The sequence below is a fragment of the Physella acuta genome, unplaced genomic scaffold (genome assembly GCF_028476545.2).
Source record: "Physella acuta isolate Inbredline_101_S28 unplaced genomic scaffold, ASM2847654v3 ptg000491l, whole genome shotgun sequence".
NCBI lineage: Eukaryota > Metazoa > Mollusca > Gastropoda > Physidae > Physella > Physella acuta.
This window is the reverse complement of record NW_026732010.1, coordinates 336168-353002: the sequence shown is the minus strand read 5'-3', so window position 1 is coordinate 353002 and position 16835 is coordinate 336168. Positions and strand designations below refer to the sequence as shown.

Below are 16835 nucleotides of genomic sequence, written 5' to 3'. Positions count from 1 at the left end.
TGGGTCTGGTAACAAGTCTAATTATCAACACAGATGGGTCTGGTAACAAGTCTAATTATCAACACAGATGGGTCTGGTAACAAGTCTAATTATCAACACAGATGGGTCTGGTAACAAGTCTAATTATCAACACAGATGGGTCTGGTAACAAGTCTAATTATCAACACAGATGGGTCTGGTAACAAGTCTAATTATCAACACAGATGGGTCTGGTAACAAGTCTAATCTCTGGCAGCATCTTGACAAACCTGGCGTCGATAATCTTTCTTTGGTTCTCCAAACATGTTGTGTTCTCTTTGCCTTTCATACTAAAAAATAAAAAGTAAATATACTAAAAACAATTCGATCATAAGGTAATTATGGGTAGATCTATATCTATTGAAAATACACTAAAAACAATTCGATCATAAGGTAATTATGGGTAGATCTATATCTATTGAAAATACACTAAAAACAATTCTGCCTAAAATGTATAACAGAAAATAGTGATTACAATATTATCAACTTAATTCAAATAGTGACAGTTTAAAAGATATAAATGTACTTACTGCAATTTGCAAGTCACGAATGGCCTTGTCTTTAGACAACTGCAACTTCTTGCGCTGATTTAATGGAGGTGGTGAGCCTTTCAGCTGGCGGTCTGTTTCCTCAAGGTTGTCTAGCAGCATGCGCTCTTCCAAGTCTCGAATCTCTCTCTGTCGACTTCTCTGAGCCTTCAGTCTCCTCAACTCATCTACAGTGGCATCTAGTGGCATTGTGGGTAGGGACTAGGGGGGTGCAGATTTCAGCAGGGAGGGGTCACCACCAGCTGCCTACCCTAGGGTCATTTTTGTTTCCATGGCGGCCATCTGATGTCACCACTTTCATCCAGCTGTCATGACTGACATCTACTGCTGTCTGGCATCCATCTGTCATCACTAGATACTAGATACTGTTGTACCTTTCTTCATCAACCATGACAACTTAACATTGGCACAACAGCCTCCCCCATTCTAAAATGACATCAGCAGTTGAATCAGCTCATTGTAAATCAACAGCTGAACACAAAACTGGCATGGGTTGATTGAAACAACGTCAAAGTTCAACTTTCCTCACAGTAAAAAAACTGGCATCTCAGTCGATCTCTCGTCTCAAGTTACATGAGTAAAAATTGTACGTTGTCCGCCGGTTAAATACAACAAAACTAGAGTGGCGATCTGAGTTGTTACAAATACTCTAGATCTAGAGTCTAGATTAGATTCGACTAGACTGGATAACTGGCGACATGAAACGTTGTGATCGACTCCCGTCTGCGAGCAGAATGATTTCCCGCTGCTAAAAACCTGGTCACCAACAAGCGTTGCCAACGACAACCGGAAATACAATTCAAAATAAAACGGTGACTACTTGAAAGTAGTTTAAAAAATAAATCTGTGTGGCTTATCGATTTGACAGTTTTATTATATTGCCTTTGACAAGACAAAAATAGCGAGGTTCAGTGTGTAATCATATCGTTCACCCGCCGAGCATTAGGGTGGGACTTGAGAGCGGCATTGAAAGTAACAAAAGCCGTCATTCAAATGATTTATTCGCTAGGAGAAAGTAAAACGATCTAGAGGGTAAGGGGAGGGGTTGGTGAGAGAGATTTGATCCGTTCGAGCCTTACATGAAAAAAATCGAATTCAACAAGCTGGATCATGTCTACAAAACCTGATACCATACACAATACACACAACATAAAACAGGGGGAAGAACTACGCTAGATACACCGATAACAAACGTCAATTTATGACTTTTTATGTAGCGCGCGAGTGTGTGTGTGTGTGTGGCAATGTGTTCTGCTACGTTTTACGGATACGACGACTATGTTATTAGAATAACGTCCGTTCATTTCCTACACTTAATTTAACTTAATCTCTTCATTACTTTCTTCATTACTCGTGCCCCCCCCCGCCCCCCCCCCCCCAACACACACCGCTCTACCATACCCTGCAGGCATTCAACGTTGGTCCCACCACCTTCATGAATGTTTGGGGACTGGTAGGACGGAGGGGGGACTGGTAGGACGGGGGGGACTGGTAGGACGGGGGGGGGACTGGTAGGACGGAGGGGGGGGGGGCTGGTAGGACGGGGGGACGGGGACTGGTAGGACGGAGGGGACTGGTAGGACGGAGGGGACTGGTAGGACGGAGGGGACTGGTAGGACGGAGGGGGGGACTGGTAGGACGGAGGGGACTGGTAGGACGGAGGGGGGGGGGGGACTGGTAGGACGGAGGGGACTGGTAGGACGAAGGGGGGGACTGGTAGGACGGAGGGGACTGGTAGGACGGAGGGGGGGGGGACTGGTAGGACGGAGGGGACTGGTAGGACGAAGGGGGGGACTGGTAGGACGGAGGGGACTGGTAGGACGGAGGGGGGGGGACTGGTAGGACGGAGGGGGGGGACTGGTAAAGACGGAGGGGACTGGTAGGACGGAGGGGACTGCTAGGACGGAGGGGACTGGTAGGACGGGGGGACTGGTAGGACGGAGGGGGGGATTGGTAGGACGGAGGGGACTGGTAGGACGGAGGGGACTGGTAGGACGGAGGGGGGGGGGGGACTGGTAGGACGGAGGGGACTGGTAGGACGGAGGGGGGGGGGGACTGGTAGGACGGAGTCAACACGAGATTAGAAGGGAAAATTGATAGTGCACAGAACGTCATGGGCCAATCCATATCCCTGTAATGTCATGACATATCCATATCCCTGTAATGTCATGACATATCCATATCCCTGTAATGTCATGACATATCCACATCCCAGGCTTGTCATGCGCCTATCCACATCCCAAGCATGTCATCTGTTGAAAGTGCTTGTCTCATAGAGACCTCAAGCCTTGAGAAAGGATTGGCTGTGTCTATATTTAGATTACCATTCAATGAGACATAGCAAACTATAGACCAACTCCTGCGAGAGGTAAACAGGCAAAAGATATTGGATCAATACTTAGATAGGACCCAGGGCGGGCCTTTCATCAACAAATGCATTCAATTCTATCCCAACCATCCCAAATACTTAGATAGGACCCAGGGCGGGCCTTTCATCAACAAATGCATTCAATTCTATCCCAACCATCCCAAATACTTAGATAGGACCCAGGGCGGGCCTTTCATCAACAAATGCATTCAATTCTAGCCCAACCATCCTATAGACAGACCATTTCTTGCCAAACATCTCATTAACCTACGCCATGTGGATCCAGCCATCCTATAAACCTAGGCTATTTTTGCATTCCTTCAACGGGGTGGGGTGGGGGGGGGGTTGTTAGTGCCTCCCGCCCCAGCGCCCCTGGCGAAATTAAAAGATAAATTACAAAAAAAAAATTTTTTTCCCCACTTTGCATAAAAGGTGCCATCCATAAATGGTGTCACGCTTTTTTGACGATTTGTACCTCCCCCCACACCGTCACACAAGGCAAGACTCCCCCCCCCCTATACATGGCGTCACATCTCTCAGTCTATAACTCGCTTTCTTTCTCAAATACTGACTGAGCTCGGTTAACACAGAGTACATTAATCAACGGGTATCACAACTGACAAAAACAGCCTTCTAAAACACGAAATAACGGCTAATATTTAGTTCCTTACATTTCTTACTTTAGAATGCAAAAGTGTGACGTCACACTATCTCAAACACCCCCCCCCCCCCCCCCAACATCATCACACATAGTGACAAAATTACGAACCCTTTGCTTCTTAGGAGTGTGGGGTCATTTGTGGACGACCCCTAAAGTAGACCATAGAGTAAAAGTGTGGGATCATTTGTGGACGACCCCTAAAGTAAACCATAGAGTAGAAGTGTGTGGGGTCATTTGTGGACGACCCCTAAAGTAAACCATAGAGTAGAAGTGAGGGGTCATTTGTGGACGACCCCTAAAGTAGACCATAGAGTAGAAGTGAGGGGTCATTTGTGGACGACCCCTAAAGTAGACCATAGAGTAATGCCAAATAGCATCCTTTTCGTCATAGTGCCACTATCTCATTCTGTCTCACCATTTATTGTCTGACTAGACAAATGGCCGACAGCCAAAAGGCCGACTGGACATAAGGCCGACATCCAAAAGGCAGACAGACCATCAGGCCGACAAATATAAAAATACTAACATCTCAAAATATGTGTCAAAACATAGCTCCTATTTAGACATAGCTCCTATCTAGATAGCCATCGAAAAATAAGTCATGAAATAAGACGGAAAGTTCAAGATAAGAGACGATGCTAGCTGCTATCCTTATAAGGTGAACCATCTGGTCCAAGCGACTGGAGAGTATCTTAAACACAAAGGATCAACGCCTAAATATTGCGAAATACGGTCACTACTGTTTTCATAGCTCCCTCTATGTCAACGTGGAGAGACAACCATCAAAGAACAAAGTCTAAAGCCGCCGGCATCATCGCCCACATGCAATAAGGTGGAACGCCAAGAGACAATGCTAGTTGTGATCCTTATAAGGTGAACAATGGGGTCCATGCGTCTGGAGAGGACGGGAGTGTACAAAGAATAAACTGATAGGTGGCGTTAACACCATTTTCGCAAAGAAATGAAAAAAAAACGAATGAAGTAGACCGATCCGGACTCCATGTTAAATACCAACAATATTTGAAGTATATTAAATTATAGAACAGTTTCATACATTGCGTAAAACACAGTTGATACTATATTCATTGGATTGCTTGATTCAGTTGTGATTGTACTACAAAGAACAAGTTTCATCAAAGAAGCTAAGAATCTAAAAAAGAAATATGAAATCGAAAACATCATTCCTGAAGCAATCAAAACTCAAAACCTCTCCCCGCCTTGGATCTCCCACTGTCATTTAACCATTAGTGACTCAATAGACCCCATAGAAAAAAATCTGACTATGATCAAGAAGAACTAAAGAAAATAAAAAATAAGCACATTAAGGATCAGTACCCCAGCAATACCTGGATTAGGGTATTCACAGATGGCTCAGCTGAAGATGCCACAAAAAATGGCGGGGCTGGCGTCCTTATTGAATGGCCAAGCGGAGAAAGCCTGGAAAGTCAATAGCCACAGGCAATTTTAGGGCAGAAAAAGAAGCTTTAGAGCATGCAGCAAAGCTCCTGTCAGAACACCCTGAATCTCCAAATAGTCAGATTGTATTTCTTACAGATGCCAAATCTGTCCTGTAATCCCTAAAAAATCCAGAGTCCTATACTCAAACACTTATGACAGCACTAGAAAGGCTAATAAATACCTGCAGCAGAATTGTGCTGCAGTGGATCCCGGGCCACTGCCAGATCCAGGGTAATGAAATTACGGACCAGCTGGCAAAAATTGGGGGAAAGAAAAAACAACCGGAAATCTCGCTACACCCAAAAGAAATAAAAAGAATAATAAAAAACAAACACAAATGTGGTCTGACACACACCCTCACTACAATAAAGATGATGGATATTATAATTTGACACGAAAACAACAATACATAATCTTTCGACTTAGAACAGGCCATAACAGACTAAATCAACACATGCATAAAAAACTAAAGGTTGGGTGTGGCGAAATGTGCCCTTGTGGCAAGGCCCCGGAAAATACGGAAAACGTCCTCCAGGAATGTTCTTTGTATAGCCAGGCGCGAGTCAGACACTAACCCCTGCTCACCCCAGTCAGGGAAAAATTATATGGGGCACCTGCTGATCTGGAGACCACAGTCCGGTTTATTCACGAAGTTGGACTTGTTGTCTAAATCCTCCACCATATTCTCAACTAAGAACGAAGAAGAAAAAGAAGTTGTGATTGTAAGACAAGTGTACCAAGAACAGGGAAGAGGGGAAGTTGAGATAGTTGATTGTAATACAAGTGTACCAAGAACAGGGAAGAGGGGAAGTTGAGATGGATGATTGTAATACAAGTGTACCAAGAACAAGGAAGAGGGGAAGTTGAGATGGATGATTGTAATACAAGTGTACCAAGAACAAGGAAGAGGGGAAGTTGAGATGGGTGATTGTAATACAAGTGTACCAAGAACAAGGAAGAGGGGAAGTTGAGATGGGTGATTGTAATACAAGTGTACCAAGAACAAGGAAGAGGGGAAGTTGAGATGGGTGATTGTAAGGCAAGTGTACCAAGAACAGGGAAGAGGGGAAGTTGAGATGGGTGATTGTAATACAAGTGTACCAAGAACAAGGAAGAGGGGAAGTTGAGATGGATGATTGTAAGACAAGTGTACCAAGAACAGGGAAGAGGGGAAGTTGAGATGGGTGATTGTAATACAAGTGTACCAAGAACAAGGAAGAGGGGAAGTTGAGATGGGTGATTGTAAGACAAGTGTACCAAGAACAGGGAAGAGGGGAAGTTGAGATGGATGATTGTAAGACAAGTGTACCAAGAACAGGGAAGAGGGGAAGTTGAGATGGATGATTGTAATACAAGTGTACCAAGAACTAGGAAGAGGGGAAGTTGAGATGGATGATTGTAATACAAGTGTACCAAGAACTAGGAAGAGGGGAAGTTGAGATGGATGATTGTAATACAAGTGTACCAAGAACAGGGAAGAGGGGAAGTTGAGATGGGTGATTGTAATACAAGTGTACCAAGAAGTGGGAAGAGGGGAAGTTGAGATGGATGATTGTAATACAAGTGTACCAAGAACAAGGAAGAGGGGAAGTTGTGATGGATGATTGTAATACAAGTGTACCAAGAACAGGGAAGAGGGGAAGTTGAGATGGGTGATTGTAATACAAGTGTACCAAGAACAGGGAAGAGGGGAAGTTGTGATTGTAATACAAGTGTACCAAGAGCAGGGAAGAGGGGAAGTTGTGATTGTAATACAAGTGTACCAAGAACAGGGAAGAGGGGAAGTTGTGATTGTAAGACAAGTGTACCAAGAACAGGGAAGAGGGGAAGTTGTGATTGTAATACAAGTGTACCAAGAAGTGGGAAGAGGGGAAGTTGTGATTGTAAGACAAGTGTACCAAGAAGTGGGAAGAGGGGAAGTTGTGATTGTAAGACAAGTGTACCAAGAAGTGGGAAGAGGGGAAGTTGTGATTGTAAGACAAGTGTACCAAGAAGTGGGAAGAGGGGAAGTTGTGATTGTAAGACAAGTGTACCAAGAAGTGGGAAGAGGGGAAGTTGTGATTGTAAGACAAGTGTACCAAGAAGTGGGAAGAGGGGAAGTTGTGATTGTAAGACAAGTGTACCAAGAAGTGGGAAGAGGGGAAGTTGTGATTGTAAGACAAGTGTACCAAGAAGTGGGAAGAGGGGAAGTTGTGATTGTAAGACAAGTGTACCAAGAAGTGGGAAGAGGGGAAGTTGTGATTGTAAGACAAGTGTACCAAGAAGTGGGAAGAGGGGAAGTTGTGATTGTAAGACAAGTGTACCAAGAAGTGGGAAGAGGGGAAGTTGTGATTGTAAGACAAGTGTACCAAGAAGTGGGAAGAGGGGAAGTTGTGATTGTAAGACAAGTGTACCAAGAAGTGGGAAGAGGGGAAGTTGTGATTGTAAGACAAGTGTACCAAGAAGTGGGAAGAGGGGAAGTTGTGATTGTAAGACAAGTGTACCAAGAAGTGGGAAGAGGGGAAGTTGTGATTGTAAGACAAGTGTACCAAGAAGTGGGAAGAGGGGAAGTTGTGATTGTAAGACAAGTGTACCAAGAAGTGGGAAGAGGGGAAGTTGTGATTGTAAGACAAGTGTACCAAGAAGTGGGAAGAGGGGAAGTTGTGATTGTAAGACAAGTGTACCAAGAAGTGGGAAGAGGGGAAGTTGTGATTGTAAGACAAGTGTACCAAGAAGTGGGAAGAGGGGAAGTTGTGATTGTAAGACAAGTGTACCAAGAACTGGGAAGAGGGGAAGTTGTGATTGTAAGACAAGTGTACCAAGAAGTGGGAAGAGGGGAAGTTGTGATGGATGATTGTAATACAAGTGTACCAAGAAGTGGGAAGAGGGGAAGTTGTGATTGTAAGACAAGTGTACCAAGAAGTGGGAAGAGGGGAAGTTGTGATTGTAATACAAGTGTACCAAGAAGTGGGAAGAGGGGAAGTTGTGATGGATGATTGTAATACAAGTGTACCAAGAAGTGGGAAGAGGGGAAGTTGTGATTGTAAGACAAGTGTACCAAGAAGTGGGAAGAGGGGAAGTTGTGATTGTAAGACAAGTGTACCAAGAACTGGGAAGAGGGGAAGTTGTGATTGTAAGACAAGTGTACCAAGAAGTGGGAAGAGGGGAAGTTATGATGGATGATTGTAATACAAGTGTACCAAGAAGTGGGAAGAGGGGAAGTTGTGATTGTAAGACAAGTGTACCAAGAAGTGGGAAGAGGGGAAGTTGTGATTGTAATACAAGTGTACCAAGAAGTGGGAAGAGGGGAAGTTGTGATGGATGATTGTAATACAAGTGTACCAAGAACAGGGAAGAGGGGAAGTTGTGATTGTAAGACAAGTGTACCAAGAAGTGGGAAGAGGGGAAGTTGTGATTGTAAGACAAGTGTACCAAGAAGTGGGAAGAGGGGAAGTTGTGATTGTAAGACAAGTGTACCAAGAAGTGGGAAGAGGGGAAGTTGTGATTGTAAGACAAGTGTACCAAGAAGTGGGAAGAGGGGAAGTTGTGATTGTAAGACAAGTGTACCAAGAAGTGGGAAGAGGGGAAGTTGTGATTGTAAGACAAGTGTACCAAGAAGTGGGAAGAGGGGAAGTTGTGATTGTAAGACAAGTGTACCAAGAAGTGGGAAGAGGGGAAGTTGTGATTGTAATACAAGTGTACCAAGAAGTGGGAAGAGGGGAAGTTGTGATTGTAAGACAAGTGTACCAAGAAGTGGGAAGAGGGGAAGTTGTGATTGTAAGACAAGTGTACCAAGAAGTGGGAAGAGGGGAAGTTGTGATTGTAAGACAAGTGTACCAAGAAGTGGGAAGAGGGGAAGTTGTGATGGATGATTGTAATACAAGTGTACCAAGAACTGGGAAGAGGGGAAGTTGTGATTGTAAGACAAGTGTACCAAGAAGTGGGAAGAGGGGAAGTTGTGATGGATGATTGTAATACAAGTGTACCAAGAAGTGGGAAGAGGGGAAGTTGTGATTGTAAGACAAGTGTACCAAGAAGTGGGAAGAGGGGAAGTTGTGATTGTAATACAAGTGTACCAAGAAGTGGGAAGAGGGGAAGTTGTGATGGATGATTGTAATACAAGTGTACCAAGAAGTGGGAAGAGGGGAAGTTGTGATTGTAAGACAAGTGTACCAAGAAGTGGGAAGAGGGGAAGTTGTGATTGTAAGACAAGTGTACCAAGAACTGGGAAGAGGGGAAGTTGTGATTGTTAGACAAGTGTACCAAGAAGTGGGAAGAGGGGAAGTTGTGATGGATGATTGTAATACAAGTGTACCAAGAAGTGGGAAGAGGGGAAGTTGTGATTGTAAGACAAGTGTACCAAGAAGTGGGAAGAGGGGAAGTTGTGATTGTAAGACAAGTGTACCAAGAACTGGGAAGAGGGGAAGTTGTGATTGTAAGACAAGTGTACCAAGAAGTGGGAAGAGGGGAAGTTGTGATGGATGATTGTAATACAAGTGTACCAAGAAGTGGGAAGAGGGGAAGTTGTGATTGTAAGACAAGTGTACCAAGAAGTGGGAAGAGGGGAAGTTGTGATTGTAATACAAGTGTACCAAGAAGTGGGAAGAGGGGAAGTTGTGATGGATGATTGTAATACAAGTGTACCAAGAACAGGGAAGAGGGGAAGTTGTGATTGTAAGACAAGTGTACCAAGAAGTGGGAAGAGGGGAAGTTGTGATTGTAAGACAAGTGTACCAAGAAGTGGGAAGAGGGGAAGTTGTGATTGTAAGACAAGTGTACCAAGAAGTGGGAAGAGGGGAAGTTGTGATTGTAAGACAAGTGTACCAAGAAGTGGGAAGAGGGGAAGTTGTGATTGTAAGACAAGTGTACCAAGAAGTGGGAAGAGGGGAAGTTGTGATTGTAAGACAAGTGTACCAAGAAGTGGGAAGAGGGGAAGTTGTGATTGTAAGACAAGTGTACCAAGAAGTGGGAAGAGGGGAAGTTGTGATTGTAAGACAAGTGTACCAAGAAGTGGGAAGAGGGGAAGTTGTGATTGTAAGACAAGTGTACCAAGAAGTGGGAAGAGGGGAAGTTGTGATTGTAAGACAAGTGTACCAAGAAGTGGGAAGAGGGGAAGTTGTGATTGTAAGACAAGTGTACCAAGAAGTGGGAAGAGGGGAAGTTGTGATTGTAAGACAAGTGTACCAAGAAGTGGGAAGAGGGGAAGTTGTGATTGTAAGACAAGTGTACCAAGAAGTGGGAAGAGGGGAAGTTGTGATTGTAAGACAAGTGTACCAAGAAGTGGGAAGAGGGGAAGTTGTGATTGTAAGACAAGTGTACCAAGAAGTGGGAAGAGGGGAAGTTGTGATTGTAAGACAAGTGTACCAAGAAGTGGGAAGAGGGGAAGTTGTGATTGTAAGACAAGTGTACCAAGAAGTGGGAAGAGGGGAAGTTGTGATTGTAAGACAAGTGTACCAAGAAGTGGGAAGAGGGGAAGTTGTGATTGTAAGACAAGTGTACCAAGAACTGGGAAGAGGGGAAGTTGTGATTGTAAGACAAGTGTACCAAGAAGTGGGAAGAGGGGAAGTTGTGATGGATGATTGTAATACAAGTGTACCAAGAAGTGGGAAGAGGGGAAGTTGTGATTGTAAGACAAGTGTACCAAGAAGTGGGAAGAGGGGAAGTTGTGATTGTAATACAAGTGTACCAAGAAGTGGGAAGAGGGGAAGTTGTGATGGATGATTGTAATACAAGTGTACCAAGAAGTGGGAAGAGGGGAAGTTGTGATTGTAAGACAAGTGTACCAAGAAGTGGGAAGAGGGGAAGTTGTGATTGTAAGACAAGTGTACCAAGAACTGGGAAGAGGGGAAGTTGTGATTGTAAGACAAGTGTACCAAGAAGTGGGAAGAGGGGAAGTTATGATGGATGATTGTAATACAAGTGTACCAAGAAGTGGGAAGAGGGGAAGTTGTGATTGTAATACAAGTGTACCAAGAAGTGGGAAGAGGGGAAGTTGTGATGGATGATTGTAATACAAGTGTACCAAGAACAGGGAAGAGGGGAAGTTGTGATTGTAATACAAGTGTACCAAGAACAGGGAAGAGGGGAAGTTGTGATTGTAAGACAAGTGTACCAAGAAGTGGGAAGAGGGGAAGTTGTGATTGTAAGACAAGTGTACCAAGAAGTGGGAAGAGGGGAAGTTGTGATTGTAAGACAAGTGTACCAAGAAGTGGGAAGAGGGGAAGTTGTGATTGTAAGACAAGTGTACCAAGAAGTGGGAAGAGGGGAAGTTGTGATTGTAAGACAAGTGTACCAAGAAGTGGGAAGAGGGGAAGTTGTGATTGTAAGACAAGTGTACCAAGAAGTGGGAAGAGGGGAAGTTGTGATTGTAAGACAAGTGTACCAAGAAGTGGGAAGAGGGGAAGTTGTGATTGTAAGACAAGTGTACCAAGAAGTGGGAAGAGGGGAAGTTGTGATTGTAAGACAAGTGTACCAAGAAGTGGGAAGAGGGGAAGTTGTGATTGTAAGACAAGTGTACCAAGAAGTGGGAAGAGGGGAAGTTGTGATTGTAAGACAAGTGTACCAAGAAGTGGGAAGAGGGGAAGTTGTGATTGTAAGACAAGTGTACCAAGAAGTGGGAAGAGGGGAAGTTGTGATTGTAAGACAAGTGTACCAAGAAGTGGGAAGAGGGGAAGTTGTGATTGTAAGACAAGTGTACCAAGAAGTGGGAAGAGGGGAAGTTGTGATTGTAAGACAAGTGTACCAAGAAGTGGGAAGAGGGGAAGTTGTGATTGTAAGACAAGTGTACCAAGAAGTGGGAAGAGGGGAAGTTGTGATTGTAAGACAAGTGTACCAAGAAGTGGGAAGAGGGGAAGTTGTGATTGTAAGACAAGTGTACCAAGAAGTGGGAAGAGGGGAAGTTGTGATTGTAAGACAAGTGTACCAAGAACTGGGAAGAGGGGAAGTTGTGATTGTAAGACAAGTGTACCAAGAAGTGGGAAGAGGGGAAGTTGTGATGGATGATTGTAATACAAGTGTACCAAGAAGTGGGAAGAGGGGAAGTTGTGATTGTAAGACAAGTGTACCAAGAAGTGGGAAGAGGGGAAGTTGTGATTGTAATACAAGTGTACCAAGAAGTGGGAAGAGGGGAAGTTGTGATGGATGATTGTAATACAAGTGTACCAAGAAGTGGGAAGAGGGGAAGTTGTGATTGTAAGACAAGTGTACCAAGAAGTGGGAAGAGGGGAAGTTGTGATTGTAAGACAAGTGTACCAAGAACTGGGAAGAGGGGAAGTTGTGATTGTAAGACAAGTGTACCAAGAAGTGGGAAGAGGGGAAGTTATGATGGATGATTGTAATACAAGTGTACCAAGATGTGGGAAGAGGGGAAGTTGTGATTGTAATACAAGTGTACCAAGAAGTGGGAAGAGGGGAAGTTGTGATTGTAATACAAGTGTACCAAGAAGTGGGAAGAGGGGAAGTTGTGATGGATGATTGTAATACAAGTGTACCAAGAACAGGGAAGAGGGGAAGTTGTGATTGTAAGACAAGTGTACCAAGAAGTGGGAAGAGGGGAAGTTGTGATTGTAAGACAAGTGTACCAAGAAGTGGGAAGAGGGGAAGTTGTGATTGTAAGACAAGTGTACCAAGAAGTGGGAAGAGGGGAAGTTGTGATTGTAAGACAAGTGTACCAAGAAGTGGGAAGAGGGGAAGTTGTGATTGTAAGACAAGTGTACCAAGAAGTGGGAAGAGGGGAAGTTGTGATTGTAAGACAAGTGTACCAAGAAGTGGGAAGAGGGGAAGTTGTGATTGTAAGACAAGTGTACCAAGAAGTGGGAAGAGGGGAAGTTGTGATTGTAAGACAAGTGTACCAAGAAGTGGGAAGAGGGGAAGTTGTGATTGTAAGACAAGTGTACCAAGAAGTGGGAAGAGGGGAAGTTGTGATTGTAAGACAAGTGTACCAAGAACTGGGAAGAGGGGAAGTTGTGATTGTAAGACAAGTGTACCAAGAAGTGGGAAGAGGGGAAGTTGTGATGGATGATTGTAATACAAGTGTACCAAGAAGTGGGAAGAGGGGAAGTTGTGATTGTAAGACAAGTGTACCAAGAAGTGGGAAGAGGGGAAGTTGTGATGGATGATTGTAATACAAGTGTACCAAGAAGTGGGAAGAGGGGAAGTTGTGATTGTAAGACAAGTGTACCAAGAAGTGGGAAGAGGGGAAGTTGTGATTGTAATACAAGTGTACCAAGAAGTGGGAAGAGGGGAAGTTGTGATGGATGATTGTAATACAAGTGTACCAAGAAGTGGGAAGAGGGGAAGTTGTGATTGTAAGACAAGTGTACCAAGAAGTGGGAAGAGGGGAAGTTGTGATTGTAAGACAAGTGTACCAAGAAGTGGGAAGAGGGGAAGTTGTGATTGTAAGACAAGTGTACCAAGAAGTGGGAAGAGGGGAAGTTGTGATGGATGATTGTAATACAAGTGTACCAAGAAGTGGGAAGAGGGGAAGTTGTGATTGTAAGACAAGTGTACCAAGAAGTGGGAAGAGGGGAAGTTGTGATTGTAAGACAAGTGTACCAAGAACTGGGAAGAGGGGAAGTTGTGATTGTAAGACAAGTGTACCAAGAAGTGGGAAGAGGGGAAGTTGTGATGGATGATTGTAATACAAGTGTACCAAGAAGTGGGAAGAGGGGAAGTTGTGATTGTAAGACAAGTGTACCAAGAAGTGGGAAGAGGGGAAGTTGTGATTGTAATACAAGTGTACCAAGAAGTGGGAAGAGGGGAAGTTGTGATGGATGATTGTAATACAAGTGTACCAAGAACAGGGAAGAGGGGAAGTTGTGATTGTAAGACAAGTGTACCAAGAAGTGGGAAGAGGGGAAGTTGTGATTGTAAGACAAGTGTACCAAGAAGTGGGAAGAGGGGAAGTTGTGATTGTAAGACAAGTGTACCAAGAAGTGGGAAGAGGGGAAGTTGTGATTGTAAGACAAGTGTACCAAGAAGTGGGAAGAGGGGAAGTTGTGATTGTAAGACAAGTGTACCAAGAACTGGGAAGAGGGGAAGTTGTGATTGTAAGACAAGTGTACCAAGAAGTGGGAAGAGGGGAAGTTGTGATTGTAAGACAAGTGTACCAAGAAGTGGGAAGAGGGGAAGTTGTGATTGTAAGACAAGTGTACCAAGAAGTGGGAAGAGGGGAAGTTGTGATTGTAAGACAAGTGTACCAAGAAGTGGGAAGAGGGGAAGTTGTGATTGTAAGACAAGTGTACCAAGAACTGGGAAGAGGGGAAGTTGTGATTGTAAGACAAGTGTACCAAGAAGTGGGAAGAGGGGAAGTTGTGATGGATAATTGTAATACAAGTGTACCAAGAAGTGGGAAGAGGGGAAGTTGTGATTGTAAGACAAGTGTACCAAGAAGTGGGAAGAGGGGAAGTTGTGATTGTAATACAAGTGTACCAAGAAGTGGGAAGAGGGGAAGTTGTGATGGATGATTGTAATACAAGTGTACCAAGAAGTGGGAAGAGGGGAAGTTGTGATTGTAAGACAAGTGTACCAAGAAGTGGGAAGAGGGGAAGTTGTGATTGTAAGACAAGTGTACCAAGAAGTGGGAAGAGGGGAAGTTGTGATGGATGATTGTAATACAAGTGTACCAAGAAGTGGGAAGAGGGGAAGTTGTGATTGTAAGACAAGTGTACCAAGAACTGGGAAGAGGGGAAGTTGTGATTGTAAGACAAGTGTACCAAGAAGTGGGAAGAGGGGAAGTTGTGATGGATGATTGTAATACAAGTGTACCAAGAAGTGGGAAGAGGGGAAGTTGTGATTGTAAGACAAGTGTACCAAGAAGTGGGAAGAGGGGAAGTTGTGATTGTAATACAAGTGTACCAAGAAGTGGGAAGAGGGGAAGTTGTGATGGATGATTGTAATACAAGTGTACCAAGAAGTGGGAAGAGGGGAAGTTGTGATTGTAAGACAAGTGTACCAAGAAGTGGGAAGAGGGGAAGTTGTGATTGTAAGACAAGTGTACCAAGAACTGGGAAGAGGGGAAGTTGTGATTGTAAGACAAGTGTACCAAGAAGTGGGAAGAGGGGAAGTTGTGATTGTAAGACAAGTGTACCAAGAACTGGGAAGAGGGGAAGTTGTGATTGTAAGACAAGTGTACCAAGAACTGGGAAGAGGGGAAGTTGTGATTGTAAGACAAGTGTACCAAGAAGTGGGAAGAGGGGAAGTTGTGATGGATGATTGTAATACAAGTGTACCAAGAAGTGGGAAGAGGGGAAGTTGTGATTGTAAGACAAGTGTACCAAGAAGTGGGAAGAGGGGAAGTTGTGATTGTAATACAAGTGTACCAAGAAGTGGGAAGAGGGGAAGTTGTGATGGATGATTGTAATACAAGTGTACCAAGAAGTGGGAAGAGGGGAAGTTGTGATTGTAAGACAAGTGTACCAAGAAGTGGGAAGAGGGGAAGTTGTGATTGTAAGACAAGTGTACCAAGAAGTGGGAAGAGGGGAAGTTGTGATGGATGATTGTAATACAAGTGTACCAAGAAGTGGGAAGAGGGGAAGTTGTGATTGTAAGACAAGTGTACCAAGAACTGGGAAGAGGGGAAGTTGTGATTGTAAGACAAGTGTACCAAGAAGTGGGAAGAGGGGAAGTTGTGATGGATGATTGTAATACAAGTGTACCAAGAAGTGGGAAGAGGGGAAGTTGTGATTGTAAGACAAGTGTACCAAGAAGTGGGAAGAGGGGAAGTTGTGATTGTAAGACAAGTGTACCAAGAAGTGGGAAGAGGGGAAGTTGTGATTGTAAGACAAGTGTACCAAGAAGTGGGAAGAGGGGAAGTTGTGATTGTAAGACAAGTGTACCAAGAAGTGGGAAGAGGGGAAGTTGTGATTGTAAGACAAGTGTACCAAGAACAGGGAAGAGGGGAAGTTGAGATGGGTGTAATATAGCTTGGTGGGGTATCAAGAGGACAGGATAGCAAATGTCATTGCTGAACTTGAAAACAGAAGTAGACAATTTATCATACTATGGTGTGGTGGGGTATAAAGAGGACAGGATAGCAAATGTCATTGCTGAACTTGAAAACAGAAGTAGACAATTTATCATACTATGGTGTGGTGGGGTATCAAGAGGACAGGATAGCAAATGTCATTGCTGAACTTGAAAACAGAAGTAGACAATTTATCATACTATGGTGTGGTGGGGTATAAAGAGGACAGGATAGCAAATGTCATTGCTGAACTTGAAAACAGAAGTAGACAATTTATCATACTATGGTGTGGTGGGGTATAAAGAGGACAGGATAGCAAATGTCATTGCTGAACTTGAAAACAGAAGTAGACAATTTATCATACTATGGTGTGGTGGGGTATAAAGAGGACAGGATAGCAAATGTCATTGCTGAACTTGAAAACAGAAGTAGACAATTTATCATACTATGGTGTGGTGGGGTATAAAGAGGACAGGATAGCAAATGTCATTGCTGAACTTGAAAACAGAAGTAGACAATTTATCATACTATGGTGTCGTGGGGTATCAAGAGGACAGGATAGCAAATGTCATTGCTGAACTTGAAAACAGAAGTAGACAATTTATCATACTATGGTGTGGTGGGGTATAAAGAGGACAGGATAGCAAATGTCATTGCTGAACTTGAAAACAGAAGTAGACAATTTATCATACTATGGTGTGGTGGGGTATCAAGAGGACAGGATAGCAAATGTCATTGCTGAACTTGAAAACAGAAGTAGACAATTTATCATACTATGGTGTGGTGGGGTATCAAGAGGACAGGATAGCAAATGTCATTGCTGAACTTGAAAACAGAAGT

General features: G+C 43.8%; 1 protein-coding gene across 3 annotated transcripts in view; it reads right to left on the bottom strand.

The window, feature by feature from the left end:
- Positions 1 to 16835, bottom strand: part of LOC131944419 (coiled-coil domain-containing protein 17) — a 42494-nt gene that overhangs the window by 15714 nt on the left and 9945 nt on the right. Inside the window, exons 1-2 of one of the 3 annotated variants that reach the window (XM_059305017.1) lie at positions 549 to 1314; positions 249 to 308 (exon numbers count right to left, since the gene is read on the bottom strand). The exons of the other annotated variants lie outside the window; for them this stretch is intronic. Coding sequence (XP_059161000.1) covers positions 249 to 308; positions 549 to 755 — 267 coding nt within the window. The 5' untranslated portion in view covers positions 756 to 1314. Of the gene's footprint in view, positions 1 to 248; positions 309 to 548; positions 1315 to 16835 lie in introns of those variants that run through there. 3 annotated transcript variants of the gene reach the window in all.